Source organism: Gobius niger (assembly GCF_951799975.1).
Source record: "Gobius niger genome assembly, chromosome: 20".
Classification (NCBI taxonomy): Eukaryota; Metazoa; Chordata; class Actinopteri; order Gobiiformes; family Gobiidae; genus Gobius; species Gobius niger.
Genome location: NC_136871.1, coordinates 27,042,697 through 27,057,922, shown reverse-complemented (window position 1 = coordinate 27,057,922; position 15,226 = coordinate 27,042,697). Strand labels below are relative to the sequence as shown.

Genomic DNA, 15,226 nt, shown 5'->3' with positions numbered 1-15,226 from the left:
ATTATAACACGAATAATGAATAATAGTACAGTCTAATATTTAAATTATATATTAAAAAAAAAAAGTTTTATCGTAATGGGCCGAGTCTGTTGAGAAACACTTCCGCTCATTTTCCCTAGTAACCCACATGGTTACTGCCTTCCCTGTGTTTTGAGTTTCGGCGCTCATTGTGGAGGCAAGGTGGCTCTGGGGTTTAGGGGCTGTTTGCTTTACCACGAGAGAATCTTCTTCGTTTTATAAGGCGCTTTTTTCATTAATAAAATAGCTATGAAGATCGAGGAGGTGAAGAGCACAACGAAAACCCAACGTATTGCGACTCACAGTCACGTCAAAGGGCTCGGGTTGGACGAGGCCGGTAATGCTAAACAGTCGGCATGTGGTTTGGTTGGGCAGGAGGCTGCGAGAGAGGTAAGAGAAATGCCTTTAAACTAATACTTTTTGCATCGTTTTAAAGAATCCTCAGAACGGCTGTGGCCATTAATGAAGTGGCATTAAGACCTGCGAAACCTCAAGTGCTAAGTGCTAATTTCTTTAGCATGACCTGTGGGGTCGCTATTTCACAGCCGGGTCAAGGCAAACCTCTATGTCCACCATTATGCTTGATTTATGTCATTCTGTTAATAAGTGGACTAACACGAGGTTAACATTACAATTTCCAAATGTTATTTTGCCATAAGATGCACATGACAAATAAGAGATGAGCCTTTATTGATCTCACAATGGAGAATTCGCTTGTTACAGACATACATAACCTCATTTCAGGCATTGAATACATTTTAAATAAAAAACTTTGTCTTGCTTTCAGGCCTGTGGTATCATTGTGGAGCTGATCCGTTCAAAGAAGATGGCAGGAAGAGCAGTGGTATTAGCAGGACCACCTGGGACAGGAAAGGTAATGTAATGTTCTAACATGTATTTGATAATAATGATACTATAGAGTCTCCAATTGTTGTGGTTATTGTGACCATGTATGTCTCTGTGTCCAGACTGCTTTAGCTCTGGCTGTAGCTCAGGAGTTGGGGAATAAGGTGCCTTTCTGTCCAATGGTGGGCAGTGAAGTTTACTCATCAGAGATAAAAAAGACAGAGGTGCTGATGGAGAATTTCAGAAGAGCTATTGGTGAGTATGATAGAAATCTCCTCATAAACACCACCACTTTTCAAATTCACTGATGTTGAGATCACTACTTGATAGACCTTTTAGAAATAAAAAGGGGAGTATGAATCAAGATTTTTAATTTCTGGAAGGCCGATCTGTTCAGGGCCACTGATTAAATAATATATACATATTTTTTTTAAATATAAACTTATTTAGGCCACTTCTTATAACTATTTATTTGGTCATTCCCTTGATGCACTGAAAATCCTATCCAAACAGCTTGTGTAGCTAGGTAAATATTTATCAGGGAACTTTGTGAGAGAGGGAACAATGGAGGAGTCTTGTAGTCCTGCGGCTGCTGATTGTTGTAGTGGAGCTCAGGTACGGTGGGCGGGTGCTCCTCACATAGAACTGAATGGGGCTAAGTCTGTGGCTGTCAACAACTTGTCCGTATCAGTAATATGACAGTGAATAAGCCTTAGGGACCTCCGCCAGCTGTGTGCATCCTGGCAACACACCAGGATCAAGTTACTCAGAATTCTGGGCATTTATTTTGAAGGCACATATTTGCTCCGTAATTAAGTTGCTCACCAGCTGCAGAAATGAGGGCTACCCTAACCCCAACAATTTGGATTTTTGAGAATAGTTACAAGAAAAATAACGTTTTATTATAAATGGAATATGGTCGGGTGTAAAGAAATGGAGCTGATGTGTCTAGGTTCTTGTTATTCAAATTGAGGTATAGTTTCTTATAGGCACTGAACACATCTCCGAGACGCAATGTTTTTAGAAAAAATTTGATTGTAAAATATTTGGACTATATTGTGCTGAATTTGTTCAAGAAAATTATACTAGAAATTCAATGTGAATTTTGGGGCCACATCATTGTAGGACCGGGTATCTTATAATACTTTTTGTACCAACTTTTTTTTGACAATGCCGATTCTTGAAGGATAGATTTTCAAAAGCTACAAACAGAATAGTCATGTCTATGCTTTTTATAACAGAATATTTCTTTGAGCAACGAGGTCATTTTCATTCTTTATTTTATTTTTTATTTTTTTATTTATGTACTTGCTTGTATTTGTAGCTGGTGTGTCATTGATTTTGTGAAGTGTATAAATTGTATATATTCTCCGCACATTCAGGCCTGCGTATCAAAGAGACAAAGGAGGTGTATGAAGGAGAGGTGACGGAGCTGACTCCCTGCGAGACGGAGAACCCAATGGGCGGCTACGGCAAAACCATCAGCCATGTCATCATTGGACTCAAAACCGCCAAAGGCACCAAGCAGCTCAAGGTAATGCTTTTGTTTTTGTACCGTCACGTTGAAAAATTCTTGTTTGTGTAAAATGAATGACTTGTTATTGACACATGGCGTATCTTCCAGCTGGATCCCAGTATTTATGAAAGCCTTCAAAAGGAGCGAGTTGAAGCGGGAGACGTCATCTACATTGAAGCCAACAGTGGAGCTGTGAAGGTAATAGCTCGCTCTGTTCTATATGAGTAAATGTTTGGGTTTGTTATTACAGTATTTAATGCAATTAGGAGGAATAAAGGTCAACAGAGAGAGAGGGAGAGATTTGGTGTCTCGGCTTTGTGCCCGATTTCTTTTTCCTGTTTTTTTTACCAGCAGTAGCATGTCCGAATTGAATATGCTTTGGTTTGCGACAACAGCCATTTGAAAAACCTGTGCACGTCATTGCAGAAAAGTGACCATAAAAGTTTATAAACCCATCCCATCTTCACATCACGGTTAAGAACTAGGATGTTAAGAATGAGTCTGGACGTGGGTACGACCTCAACAAACAATTGCCTTTAGATATTTTTTTGTTAAATTGTTTAGACTGTTCAAAATAAATACATTCAATGTGACCTCAGTGTCCTCTGCTGCCTGCTGCTATTTCACATTTTATTTTGGTCATTTTCTGAAACCTCTTTGACACAATGGAACGCCCCGTCATTCCTGCCGTTCCTCACATTTCTCTGTATCTCTTCATCTCCTCCTCCCTCCTCCGCTGCTGCTGTGGGGGGCTCGTGCCTCGTGTTGAAAACCTGCCATGATACTTGCTTTGGTCGACGCTGGTGGGCCCCCTAGTACACAGGCCCTTTATTCAGAGTTCAGTAATGGGAGGCCTTAAACCACATTTGTTACCGCTGACAACCTCATAGCCCCATTTCTCCGCAGCTTTCATCCCAGGTCATTTTTGGCACAGGATCGCCCCACACCTGCGCCGCTCTGCACTGTGCGTCTATTGTTCTTTGTTCGATCTGGAAACGATGAATGCGGTTTTTTTTTTGTCCGTTTTAGAGACAAGGTCGTTGTGACACGTTTGCGACGGAGTTTGACCTGGAGGCCGAGGAGTACGTGCCGCTGCCCAAAGGAGACGTCCACAAGAAGAAGGAAATAGTTCAAGACGTGACGCTGCACGACCTGGATGTGGCCAATGCTAGACCTCAGGTAAAGTTGATGCGACAGTCACGTTGACACAAAGGGCTTTCTTGTCCCCACTAACCTTGAACCCTCACCGTTTCTTTCAGGGAGGCCAGGATATTCTCTCTATGATGGGACAGCTAATGAAGCCCAAAAAGACAGAAATCACTGGTAAAATCTTTTCTTTCTCTGATGTGTTTGCCTCTCGATAAGCAATAGAGCTTATATGCGTGTGATGCCGTTTCCTTCAGATAAGCTCCGCGCTGAGATCAACAAAGTGGTGAACCGGTACATCGACCAGGGCGTGGCCGAGCTGGTCCCAGGGGTCCTGTTTGTGGACGAGGTTCACATGTTGGACATCGAGTGCTTCACGTACCTCCACAGAGCACTGGAGAGCACCATCGCCCCGATCGTGGTGTTCGCCTCCAACCGTGGAAACTGTCTCATCAGGTAAGAAGAATCACTCGACTTGTAGACCTTTGGAGCTGGAGGTGCTTTAAACTTTTTCTTTGCAGTCCCAACTCGTTTTCTATCTCTTGCCCAACCCTCTTTTGGCCTAATATTTTGCTCATTACATCCATTTGCCTTTTTCTCAGAGGGACAGAGGACATCTGCTCTCCTCATGGGATCCCCCTGGACCTGTTAGACCGAGTCATGATCATCCGGACCATGCTGTACACGCCACAGGAGATGAAACAGGTGACTGATCGTGGTTAATATGGCATTATTTTTGTTGTATGAACCACTTGTTTTTAATTACAGTGTTTGTTTTCAGATTATTAAGATCCGAGCTCAAACCGAGGGCATCAACATCAGTGAAGAGGCTCTTGCACATCTATCAGAGATCGGCGCAAAAACCACCCTAAGGTAAATTTTCACATTTGCTCAAACAAACTTACGTAAATAGATGTGGCTGTGTGCTCGAAACTATACGATGTACAAGTGCGTTTAAGAATCCTGTGGTTTCAATCTGACCTTTTGAGATGTTAATAGTGATCTTGTCTTGTCTGTTGTGTGTGTTTGGTTTGACCGACGTCACCTTGTCTCTGCAGGTATGCCGTGCAGCTGCTCACTCCTGCCTCTCTGTTGGGTCGAGTCCAGGGCAAAGAAAATGTGGAGCGAGAACAGGTTGAAGAGATCAACGAACTTTTCTACGATGCAAAATCCTCAGCAAAAATTCTCCAAGATCAACAACATAAGTTCATGAAATGAACCCCTCACTTTTGTTTCTTTGACTCTTTTTATGCAACTGCTCATTTCCTCCAAGGTTTCTGTTGTCTGTAGTTTTTTTTTCCCCACAGAATTTTATTTGTTATTGTTGGAAGATTATTCTTAATAAAAGAAAAAAATACATGATTTGGTGTAATGTTTTATTTTCATAACAATAGAGGCAAAGATTGTCTTCAAAATGTGTATTGAAATAGTCAGTAGAATCTTACACTCTTTTGGCTACTGTTGCCATGCTGTGAAAGTACCTGCATTCCCTCTACAGCAGTGGTTCCCAAAGTGTGGGTTGGGACCCCTCATGGGGTCCCTCGATAATTTCAAGATAAAAAAATTATTATTCAATTATTCAAAATAAACTGTAAATACACACTAACATGATTTGAAAATGTTTCTCTGGCCTGAAGTGGCATTAGAGGCAATAACATCACACAATAGGTGTAACCGAGTTGTTTATGTGTCAATTTTTGGACTCCTGCTCTATAGGACAAAAGCACTAAACCAGTAACTTATCAAAATACCCAAATAATGCTCTGTACATTTTATACCGGCATAGAGCACAGTGCATTTGTTTGTGATATTTTGAAGTGAATTTCAATTAAAAAAAAATAAGGAGGCTAATTCCTCAGAGCGAGAGCTGGAGTTGTGAATCCTCGTCTATTTCTTCACTGGGCGGGTGTTGAGAACCGTCTCTCCTCCTGACCGGGCTTTGCTGAAGACAGACGGGGCGGTTTTACCCTTTTTCTCTGTAAAATGCAACGAGTCACAACTGTTAAATCTGAAGTCATTTCATTCTCCTGAGTTATGACTTCAATTTTGCCATGAGTTTCCTGAACCACATTATCTTTCTAATTTGTATTTGTGAATTTTCAGATTTTGGCTACTAGCCAGCTCTTCAGCAAAATGCTACTATAACATCTCCCTGACAAAGTCTAATCACTGTGTAAAGTCCACCACGCTTCACCTCTTCTCTCTATATACAGGAAACTTGTCCACTGTGAACAACATGCCTCCAACATACTCCCAGTATTTAGACGTTCTAGACCACAAGTATATGGACTACATTGTCTGTGCACTCACCGCACTCCTCCATCACTTCCATTGTCTTGCTCTTTGCTGGCCCAGTCAGTCCGAGCCTGTTCCTGCCCTCGGCCAGATCCTCCTCTGTCAGCTCTGGACGCTCCACTTGCTCATCTTCTTGCTATAAAAGGACATACTGCATTTCTGCTTGGCAGAGGGATCATTTTTACTTGAAAATAATGAAACTTACTTGAGACATCCTGTTGAAATGAGAGTTAAGCAGTGGGTCACTTTACTCGTCTAGTGGGAAGCCTGTAGTTTAGTTATGCAGTTCCAAAGCAATAAAAGTTTCTAACAAATGATGTAATCTCGGGACATGCTCCTCCTCCGCCCTTCCTCTGGTCTCTCATGGGGAGCTGTCGCCTCTACTGCCTCGTAATAACCAGATGTGGACAATAATTGCTACCAGTAGAACAACTATATCAAGAACTAGAACTAAACTCTTATTGTGGGCAACATGAACACAATTATGTATATAAAAGTAAATACATTACAATACACTAAACCAATCTGTACTACTAACACACTGTAAAAGAAGAGAAATGGTTTATAAAAGTCAAACCTGCCCAAGACGGGCTCAAGCACTTTTAGTCAATAAGGGAAATACATGTCTTTAAACTGTTAGAGAGGGAGAGAAGCAACAGCCACACGAGCTATGCAGATTCCTATCTCTTATCTTTATATTTAAAAATGTGCCTCACTGATGTTAACACAAGCAGGATTTGCACTGGTAAAACAGCCCAGGGACTGTAGATGGACACTAGTACCTACATCTGGTACTAGATCCTTTTTTTCTTATGTAAGAATAAAACTATGTGCATGGTTCCAGATAAATAAGCAAAAAAAAAAACCCACACCAAATAAACTAAAAATACACATTTCCCCGGAGAATAAGGACATTCCTAAAATAAAACCGTCCAGTGTTACATTAAAAGCAAAGTCCACCAGTTTGATTTCCATAGAAAAGATTTACTGAATGTTCCTTATTTAAACATAATTAAATTAAACAAAACATTTCCATTTCCCCCAACAATTGAGGAAATTGTCCCAATAACCCCTATAAAAAGAAGGTCCCCTTTTTCAGTATCTTCAGTAAACACTTGTGTATTTGGTTGTCCTGGTTCTAGCGATCTTTCTTCCTGTATCGCGGCAGCAGCTGAGTTTGGACGAACTGTACAAGTTGTGTCTCTGTGACATAAACAGTGATGAGCACAAAGCACAGACACACTCCTCCCACAGCGACGTGGATCAGCCTGAAGAGCCAGCCGCGGGAACAGCAGAAGGCAAACTGTGGGGGACAGAAGAGAGGGCAAGTTCAGTTTTGAACGCAATTTTGTGGACACATTTTTGTTTTTTTGCTTGTTTTTACTGGCACACTGTGGAAAATTCCAGGTTATGCTGTTTAACTCGAAACACACCAGAAATGCCAAACATGCTCTTTTTTTTTTGCAACAGATGATCAAAATGAACAGTTTGGTTAGTTACAGCAGGGCTGGACAATAAATATAAATAAATGTCAATCCTTATAAGAGTGTGGTGCATTTGAATCAGCAGGTCTTTCTGCTGCATGTGCAGCTGAAAAAGCGCTGCACGAACCGCTCACAAAGTGACATCACCTGTATTCAAAACTGGCACTTTGAGACATGACTATACGAGCGATCGCGATGTCGTCACATCCGGGGGCCGTGGTAGGCATTTTAAGTTTTAAACAAATGATAAGAATCCTATGATCAGCAAAAACGATATGCATTAACAGGGCATTGCTCCTCTTGCGCTGTAACAGATCGATCCTTTTCTAAAGCCGAGTTAGAGGCCTGGATGCATCAGCTGTTGCCGACCATTCACAAAAACATCCGTCGAAAATTGCGGAAGTAAACAATAACAGTGATCGCTCGCATTGATTTTGCAACACTTGAAATGAAAACGTTAATGCAAAGATTAAATCTGATTGACTTCTCATTGAAAAATCCCAAAGCTATTATAAATCTTACCTCTGATAATGCGGTGACCACGGCGCTGACGCCCAGAGCCAGTATCAGCAGTGGTGACGGGAGCAGACCGCGCAGAGGTTTCCATTGGCTGGATTTGAAGTAGTGGTGAATGAATACAACGCTGTGGAGTATTCGGAGGCCCATGTTGAGACAATTGGCCATAATGAAGCCCACTCCTCCAGCCCACCAGGTCAACACATATGAGAGGAGCAGGAAAGACACGGACAGCCCCAGCATGATTAGGTTATATCTGCCATAGAGAAGAAAAAAGACCTCAGCTGTACAGATCAAATCATTGAGAGATATTGAAAAAGGCGTATCACTTACTTGTCAACCTGCTTTTGGCTCATGGCGGCAAACACGAAGCATTCGGTGACGCCGTTGACAGCGAGGAGCAGGACATAGCTGCTGTAGCATCTGAGCAGACTCGGCCCTGCACATAACAAGCGCAACTAACTAAATAGTCTGACTTCTTTGAAAATGATCGCTGGTTACTTGCACTGTACTCAGATACCTCTCACCTGTCCCACTACTCAACAGAGAACCTCCATAAATGTCCAGAGCCAAATAAGAGTATCCATATCCAAACACTGTGATGATGAGACCGATGACCAGCACCAGCTTCAGGAGACACTCGAGGACCTCCGCAGCAATGGCCATTTCATCCTGCAATCATGAAGACACTACAGTTATGCTTTTAATAGACACTGCACAGGTGTGACAGTCGTGAGATATTTATTTTCTTTTTCATTTTTAGCAATGAAAATTTTATTTTCATTTTTAGCAACTTATGTTTAAAAATAGATATTCAGTTCACAGAGCATAAAGTAGGGCTACTGCTCAACATTGAAAAAAACTTGATAAGCGATACGGGTGAGCAATATCGCGATAACGATATTATTGCGATATTTTACTAAACCATTTCAACATGGTACATTCCATTCAATTACAACGCAAATCGTAAGTAATTTGTTTTTCAGAAAATTGTACCACAGTAAACAGTAAATCAGGACAAAACCGGTTGGCAAAATCTGGTTGGCAACAAAGGCTTCGTTAATGTTAGCATGCTACAGACAAAAGCTCAAAACACACCCAGTGGAAACAAAAACAGTAGCCAGGTGGACTAACGATGCAATAGAACAACTACAGGGTTGCATGGAGGCTACAGATTGGGAGATGTTTTTTGACAGCTGTAATGGTGATATAGACCTACTCACAGACTCAATTACTTCTTATTTAAGCTTTTGCACAGATTCTGTGATCCCAACTAACACTGTTCGAGTGTACGCAAATAACAAACCATGGTTAACAAAAGAACTTAAACAAATACTGATTCATAAGAAACATGCATTTTTGCAAGAAAATTACATAGAAGTCAAACTTTTGAACAAACAGTTTCAGAGTAAAACAAAGGCAGGAAAAGCTGCATACAAGAAAAAGGTGGAGGAGAAGTTCTGTAATGGCAATGTTAAGGAAGCCTGGAGGGGCCTCAACCTAATGATGGGACGGGAGCAAGGGAAAGCAGACATACATCACACTGATCCCTTGGCTTTTGCAAATGAACTTAACATCTTCTTCTCACGTTATGATCAACAACAGGATCTGCCTGCACCACCTATCCAGCGTGAGGACGTCGCACCGTTTAAGATCATGAAGAACGACGTTGTGGCTGTCTTCAAGAGTGTGAACCCGCACAAAGCCAAGGGACCAGACGGCCTGGGAGGAAGGATTTTAAGACACTGTGCCCAGCAGCTTGGGGAAGTCTTTACCAAACTTTTCCAGCTTTTTGTGGAAACCAGGTTTGTTCCAGCTGTGTGGAAAACCTCCACCATAATCCCTCTTCCCAAGACTGCAAGAGCCAAAGACATGAAAGACTTCAGGCCCATTGCCCTGACCCCCATACTTAGTAAGTGTATGGAGAGAGTCATATGCAACCATCTAAAGCTGACACTTCAGGGACATTTGGATCCTCTACAATTTGCATATAGGGCCAAAAGGGGGGTGGAAGACGCCACTTTGACTCTCATCCAGACAGTGACTGAACACCTCAACAAACCTAAGTCTTGGGTGCGCATTCTGTTCATGGACTTCTCGTCCGCATTCAACACAGTGAACATAAACACACTGCTCACACGCTTGACTCATCTCAGGGTAAACTCCACCATTATTCAGTGGCTGAAGGAGTTTCTTTACAGCAGACCCCAAAGAGTCAAAGTTAATAATGTGATGTCTGACAGTTTAACGCTAAACACAGGTCTGCCTCAAGGGTGCATATTATCGCCCCTGTTATTTTCAATATACACAAATGAAATCAGATATGACACAAACATTTTAACCTTAATCAAATATGCTGATGACATGGCATTGGTTGCACGTCTCACCAACATTGACTCGGCGGCTCACTATGTAAACTCGACAGTCGAGCTTATGAAATGGTTCCGGGACAGTAACCTTCAACTTAACGTAAACAAGACAAAAGAAATGTGCTTCAGCAGCCAAAGGAAACTGGAGCCGTCAAATCCACTGTTCGAACCACTTCAGTTAAACGGACATGATGTAGAGCAAGTGGACTCATTCAAATATTTGGGAACAATTTTGGACAATTCTTTCACATTTAACGAACATGCTGACTGTGTTTACAAGAAAGCTCAGCAAAGGCTTTTCCTGCTGCGTCAGCTGAGAGGTTTTGAAGTTAGTGACCACATCTTATCAAGGGTTTATCAGTGTTTAATTGAGAGCGTACTGATATTTAACATAGTCTCTTGGTTCGGTCATTTAACTGTCAAAAACAAAGCTAAACTTGGCAGAGTTGTTAAACAGGGCAGTAAAATAACAGGCCAAGAACAAACCAGTTTATCTCAGCATTATAGTAAAGCAGTGCGCCGTGTCTGTATTAAGATCACAGATGACGATAGCCATCCATTGTCCCATCACTTTGAGCTCCTTCCATCAGGGCAGAGATACAGACTTCCTTGTGCCAAGAAAAATGTGTACAGGAATTCCTTTGTTCCCTTTGCCATCAAGGAGCTAAATAAGTTGTAAGTACTAATGTCGTTGAGTCAGTCTGTTCCTTTTCGTAATGTAGTGAACCTGCTGCTGCTGTGTCTGCAGTGAACCGATTTTTATAATGAACTGATTTTAAATGTATTGGAATGTATGAGTGGAATGTATGAGCAAGCCAAAGACAAATTTCTGCCATCATTGTGCATGGTGGACAATAAAGTTTTTCTATTCTATTCTATTCTATTCATGCTTTCTGTATCTTTCTTCCGACCTGTTTCTGGCTCCTGACATCCCTCCCTCTCTCGAGCACTTTAGCGAAGAAGATGTAGAAGCTCTCCTCGATGGGCAGAAAGACGAAGCGTGCGACCATGGAGCCCAGGTTGTTCACAATGTCGTAAACGCCCTGGTCTCCAAAACTCAGCACGTTTAAAAAGGTCATGACGTAACGCTCTCCCTCTGTCAGGATCTGCTTCAGGAACGACTGCTTGAAAAAACTCCAGGTCAGACGGGCCAGAGTCCAGTCGATCAGAGGCTACAGATGAGGATGAAGAGAACAAACAATAATAAATATGTATAGGAGGAATATAAATAAATACTATTCTTATAATTTGTTATTTACCTCTCCAATGGTTTTGCCTGGAAGTAGCTCTCTGACACTCTGCAGGGGAAAACCCTTCACATAGGCCTCTTTCGATCCCAAGAAACGGACAAAATAAGCAACATAACATAGAACCAGGAACCCTGTATACACACACTGGCAAAAACAACGAGGTTATGAATACTTTATTACATTAACGGCTTAAATAATAGTTATTAGTCATTACTGACATGAGCAGCAGCAAAGATGTACAGCCCCCATTCGCGCGCAAACACCACTAGAACCACAGTGATGCTGCACTTCGCGATCATGGCTAAACTTTCAGAGACCACTTTGAGTCTGACAAACATATGGGCTTGAGCCAGGACCCAGAGAGGTTCAGCCAGCAGCTCCTGAACTCCTCCCAGAGCGAACAGCACCACGGCTGGGCTGTAATAAGGCACAGACTGGGCGTCTGGGACTTCCAGGAACCATAACCAAACACACACAAGGAGGACTGCCCATAGAACACCTAGTGGTAACCTGGAAGAGAGGGGAGGGTGATGAGATTTGTTCAAAGAAAATACATGAACTGAACAGTTCCAATGTTTAAAATAAATACAACAATTTATCTGTACTAATTAAGGAAGAAAAGAGCAAGATCTGCGTCTGAGGCTAAAGTACTTTAAGTGATTATAAGGCATTCTTTCAGGTTATGAAAAGTTGGTGGTTCATATCCTTGCTTCAGCCCGTCTAACCTGGGAGAAGTTGATTCATTATCTTCTCAGAGATTTTATTCTGCCAACCCTTCCTGATAAAATGATCACAACTTAAAAGACACTTTCAGCTTTTCACTACCATCGCAAAATTATCACCCCATTTTAATACATACATAGTAAGTGATGTCTGCTTTAACAACTGTAATCTTTGACCTATAAGTAAACAGGTAAAACCAGTGCAACTAGTAATAGGGCATCAGAAGCATACTATCTGTGAAGATTTGTTCCCCTGCCATTACTGTAGAACTTAACTTTGCTGCTGAACAATGTCTTTCAAGACCTCATAATGTAAAGGTATGTCCCATTGATACCCACGTGAGCCATAGCAGGTTGATGACCTGTTTCCAGCTGTGGTTGGCCCCTCCACTTAAACAGGCTCTCCTGAAAGCCTCTCTGGACAGGAATACTATGGTGGAGTACAGTAAGGTGAGCCTTAAAAACATAATGGATAGTGTTAGGTAAGGCAGACATGACAGTCAGCTATTAATCCTTTACCTGACGTTCACAACTCCAATCAACTCTTTGGACACGAACCGGAGAGTGAACGCATTTAGCAAAAAGGTGAGCACACGAAACATCACCTAAATGAGATACAGAAAAGAAAGAAACCATCTTGGGAAACATTCACCCACGATTAAAAGGCAATATTACATTCACTTACCTGCAGTAAAACATTATAGGACGCCAAAGTAGACGCATCATGTAGTACATCTTCGGTGCTCATTTTTGAACAATTTTTTCCACGATTATTAAACGTTAAAAACCTAAGTGTTTCATTGATAAAGATAGTATAGTCCTTTTAACAACAGTCAGGAACAACTCGAACAATTCCCCATGTTTGAGTGGGTGTTTAAGGACTAGAAAATAAATAAAACTAGTTTGTAATTCATGGGTTGAGTTGGCAGGAGGAGGATGAATTCAGAGCTACTTCCGTACACAGTCCTACGTGATGACGTTACCAATGCGCGCCATGACGTGTCATAGTTTCACGTTCCGCGCATGTGCCGCTAGAGGGCGCAGTGAATTATACTTCCAGTTATGGTCTCCGCCCGGAGCTGAAGCTTAAACAGGTTTGTAAAAATGTCAAAACGCCAAACGTTGAGAGCTTTGGTGAATGCGCGGCTGGCTGCGGCTGCTGAAGAGATATTTACGCTTTTCGAAAGCACGATAGCGGAGTACGAGGAGGAACTGTGTCGCTCCAAAGAGAACCAGGGGGAACTGCAACGCCTGGACCATCAGCCTTCCACGCTATGTCCACCTGACCACACTCTGAAGCAGGACAGCACAGGGATTCTTCATCTTAAAGAGGAGCCAGATGAACAAAGCGTCAAACAAGAGGAAGAGCCGCTGCCAATGCTGCTCCCAGAGTCCAGTACGTTCGATGTGAGGAGAAAAGAGCCCCCACTGCTCCAGCAAAGACAAATTGAGTACCGAGATAGAACACCGAGGGAGGACGTCAGGTCAGAAACGCATAAAACTGAGCACTTTTCGGACACTGACAACGATGAAGACTATGAACCTCTACTCAGCTGTTCAGATGCACAGTTGGACACTTGTACAGCAGCACAAACCTCAGGTTTCTCCCCCAAATATAAGTCTGTGCCACTGGAGACTGTCACTGTAAACAATGGAAGTGTTCCAGGAACAGACCAAGGAGCTGAGAGAAAACACCAGTGCGTCTTTTGTCCAAAAAGGTTTAAGACTAAACAGCATTTACAAGTGCACATCAGAGGTCACACTGGAGAGAAACCTTACAGCTGCTCAGTCTGTGAGAAAACATTTGTCCATAAGGGTAGTCTGGTTATACACAGGAGAATACATACAGGTGAAAAACCATTCAGCTGTCCGTTTTGTAATAACACATATGGCCATAAAGGTTACCTCCAAAAACACATGAGGACTCACACAGGAGAGAGACCTTACGGCTGTCTATTCTGCGGGAAATCCTTTAGCCAAAAATCGAATCTGGAAGTGCACAAAAGAACTCATACAGGCGATAAACCGTACAGCTGTACTATCTGTAATATCACTTTTTCTCAAAAGACTCATCAAGATTCACATATGAGAATATTACACTCAGCAGTATGACCCTACAGCTGTTCACTCTGTAAAGTAAAAAAGTTTAACAACTCACACATAAGAAACAGTAACAGAAGAGCTATGATACTGCCACGAGAGTGTACAATGAAGAATGTGTTGGAATTGTAATACTACAGTAATCTACTGCTAAAGAGGCCAGTCTACTGTAAATGCAATACAGAATATAAGAATGTTTCAAGATTGTTCTTTCACTTATCACTTGTTATTGGCACTTATTTTGGACTGGGCTAATATGCCTGAGAATAATAAAGATTGCAGTCATATACACAAGTACAAGTGAGTGTAATTTTGCATATTTTACCTCTCTCTCTCTCTCTCTCTCTCTCTCTCTGCTGCCTAGTTTTAATTTGTTGATTAAACATATACTGTATATGATGGTGTAAGAATGTTTACAATTGGAAATGAAGTGGAAAAAACATCATGTACTGTAATAAAATAAGTAGTGCACATATTTAAAATATATATATAGTTTTTCTAGTGTAACAGTGTACTGCCCTGCTTAGAACCATTATAACCAAGTATCATCAGTGCTGTTGTGTGTTTCCCCAATAACGCAATATTGTATTCTTCTATCCAAGCAAACACCAAAACAAAGCTTAGCAACTTGGGTGTGGATGGTTGTTTAATCAGATGTAAAAGACAGAGACAGTAAAAAAGTACATCCTTATCTTACCAATATACATGATACAAGTAACAAGAGACAGTAGAACCATATACAATGTCTATGTACAGATGCTCAGTAACACTAACACTTTTAAAATCATTGTACCTTAAGTTTAACAGCATATTTTTCACTCCAGTCAAAATACGACTATACCCAGTACTTGCTATGCAGCTTTGTTCTTTTTATGGCACAGTTAAGTGGACCGCAAAACCACAACTTCTCAATATTAGTCAGGCATGATTTCTGCTGTTACTTAAGAACTCAAGGCAGTTGAAA

General features: G+C 41.6%; 3 protein-coding genes across 4 annotated transcripts; 1 reads left to right on the top strand and 2 right to left on the bottom strand.

Annotated features, from left to right (window-relative positions):
* The first annotated feature begins 116 nt into the window (after positions 1-116).
* On the top strand, positions 117-4,870 carry ruvbl1 (RuvB-like AAA ATPase 1). Its single transcript, XM_079579467.1, has 11 exons — positions 117-408; positions 806-892; positions 987-1,119; positions 2,247-2,398; positions 2,489-2,578; positions 3,410-3,559; positions 3,640-3,703; positions 3,784-3,982; positions 4,129-4,231; positions 4,308-4,399; positions 4,585-4,870. The coding sequence occupies exons 1-11, from the start codon at positions 268-270 to the stop codon at positions 4,742-4,744; spliced, it is 1,371 nt and encodes a 456-aa protein (XP_079435593.1). The 5' UTR covers positions 117-267; the 3' UTR covers positions 4,745-4,870.
* Positions 4,871-4,925: 55 nt separating this feature from the next.
* On the bottom strand, positions 4,926-6,148 carry mustn1a (musculoskeletal, embryonic nuclear protein 1a). The gene is made up of 3 exons (XM_079579468.1): positions 6,027-6,148; positions 5,837-5,957; positions 4,926-5,502 (listed from the first exon to the last, which is right to left on the bottom strand). The coding sequence occupies exons 1-3, from the start codon at positions 6,033-6,035 to the stop codon at positions 5,414-5,416; spliced, it is 219 nt and encodes a 72-aa protein (XP_079435594.1). The 5' UTR covers positions 6,036-6,148; the 3' UTR covers positions 4,926-5,413.
* Positions 6,149-6,798: 650 nt separating this feature from the next.
* rft1 (RFT1 homolog) lies at positions 6,799-13,566 on the bottom strand. Of its 2 annotated transcripts, none has more exons than XM_079579189.1 (10): positions 12,848-13,566; positions 12,721-12,767; positions 12,502-12,618; positions 11,659-11,950; positions 11,450-11,584; positions 11,102-11,362; positions 8,349-8,493; positions 8,155-8,260; positions 7,828-8,077; positions 6,799-7,124 (listed from the first exon to the last, which is right to left on the bottom strand). In XM_079579189.1, exons 1-10 carry the CDS (start codon positions 12,908-12,910, stop codon positions 6,960-6,962), a joined length of 1,581 nt encoding a protein of 526 aa, XP_079435315.1. In that variant the 5' UTR covers positions 12,911-13,566; the 3' UTR covers positions 6,799-6,959. The 2 variants fall into 2 exon arrangements, with proteins under 2 accessions (XP_079435315.1, XP_079435314.1); XM_079579188.1 differs by having other exon boundaries at positions 12,682-12,767; positions 12,848-13,178.
* Positions 13,567-15,226: the final 1,660 nt, after the last annotated feature.

What these genes read in the sequence shown, in the direction of transcription:
- ruvbl1 (XM_079579467.1), top strand. Translation starts at nt 268, where the DNA reads ATGAAGATCGAGGAGGTGAAGAGCACAACGAAAACCCAACGTATTGCG. An exon ending in GACCACCTGGGACAGGAAAG is followed by an intron (nt 893 to 986) that starts GTAATGTAATGT and finishes CTCTGTGTCCAG; the next exon opens with ACTGCTTTAGCTCTGGCTGT. An exon ending in TGGCCAATGCTAGACCTCAG is followed by an intron (nt 3,560 to 3,639) that starts GTAAAGTTGATG and finishes CGTTTCTTTCAG; the next exon opens with GGAGGCCAGGATATTCTCTC.
- mustn1a (XM_079579468.1), bottom strand. An exon ending in GGAAGTGATGGAGGAGTGCG is followed by an intron (nt 5,503 to 5,836) that starts GTGAGTGCACAG and finishes TGCATTTTACAG; the next exon opens with AGAAAAAGGGTAAAACCGCC.
- rft1 (XM_079579188.1), bottom strand. Translation starts at nt 12,910, where the DNA reads ATGAGCACCGAAGATGTACTACATGATGCGTCTACTTTGGCGTCCTAT. An exon ending in AGCCAAAAGCAGGTTGACAA is followed by an intron (nt 8,078 to 8,154) that starts GTAAGTGATACG and finishes TCTCTATGGCAG; the next exon opens with ATATAACCTAATCATGCTGG. An exon ending in TGGTCACCGCATTATCAGAG is followed by an intron (nt 7,125 to 7,827) that starts GTAAGATTTATA and finishes TGTCCCCCACAG; the next exon opens with TTTGCCTTCTGCTGTTCCCG.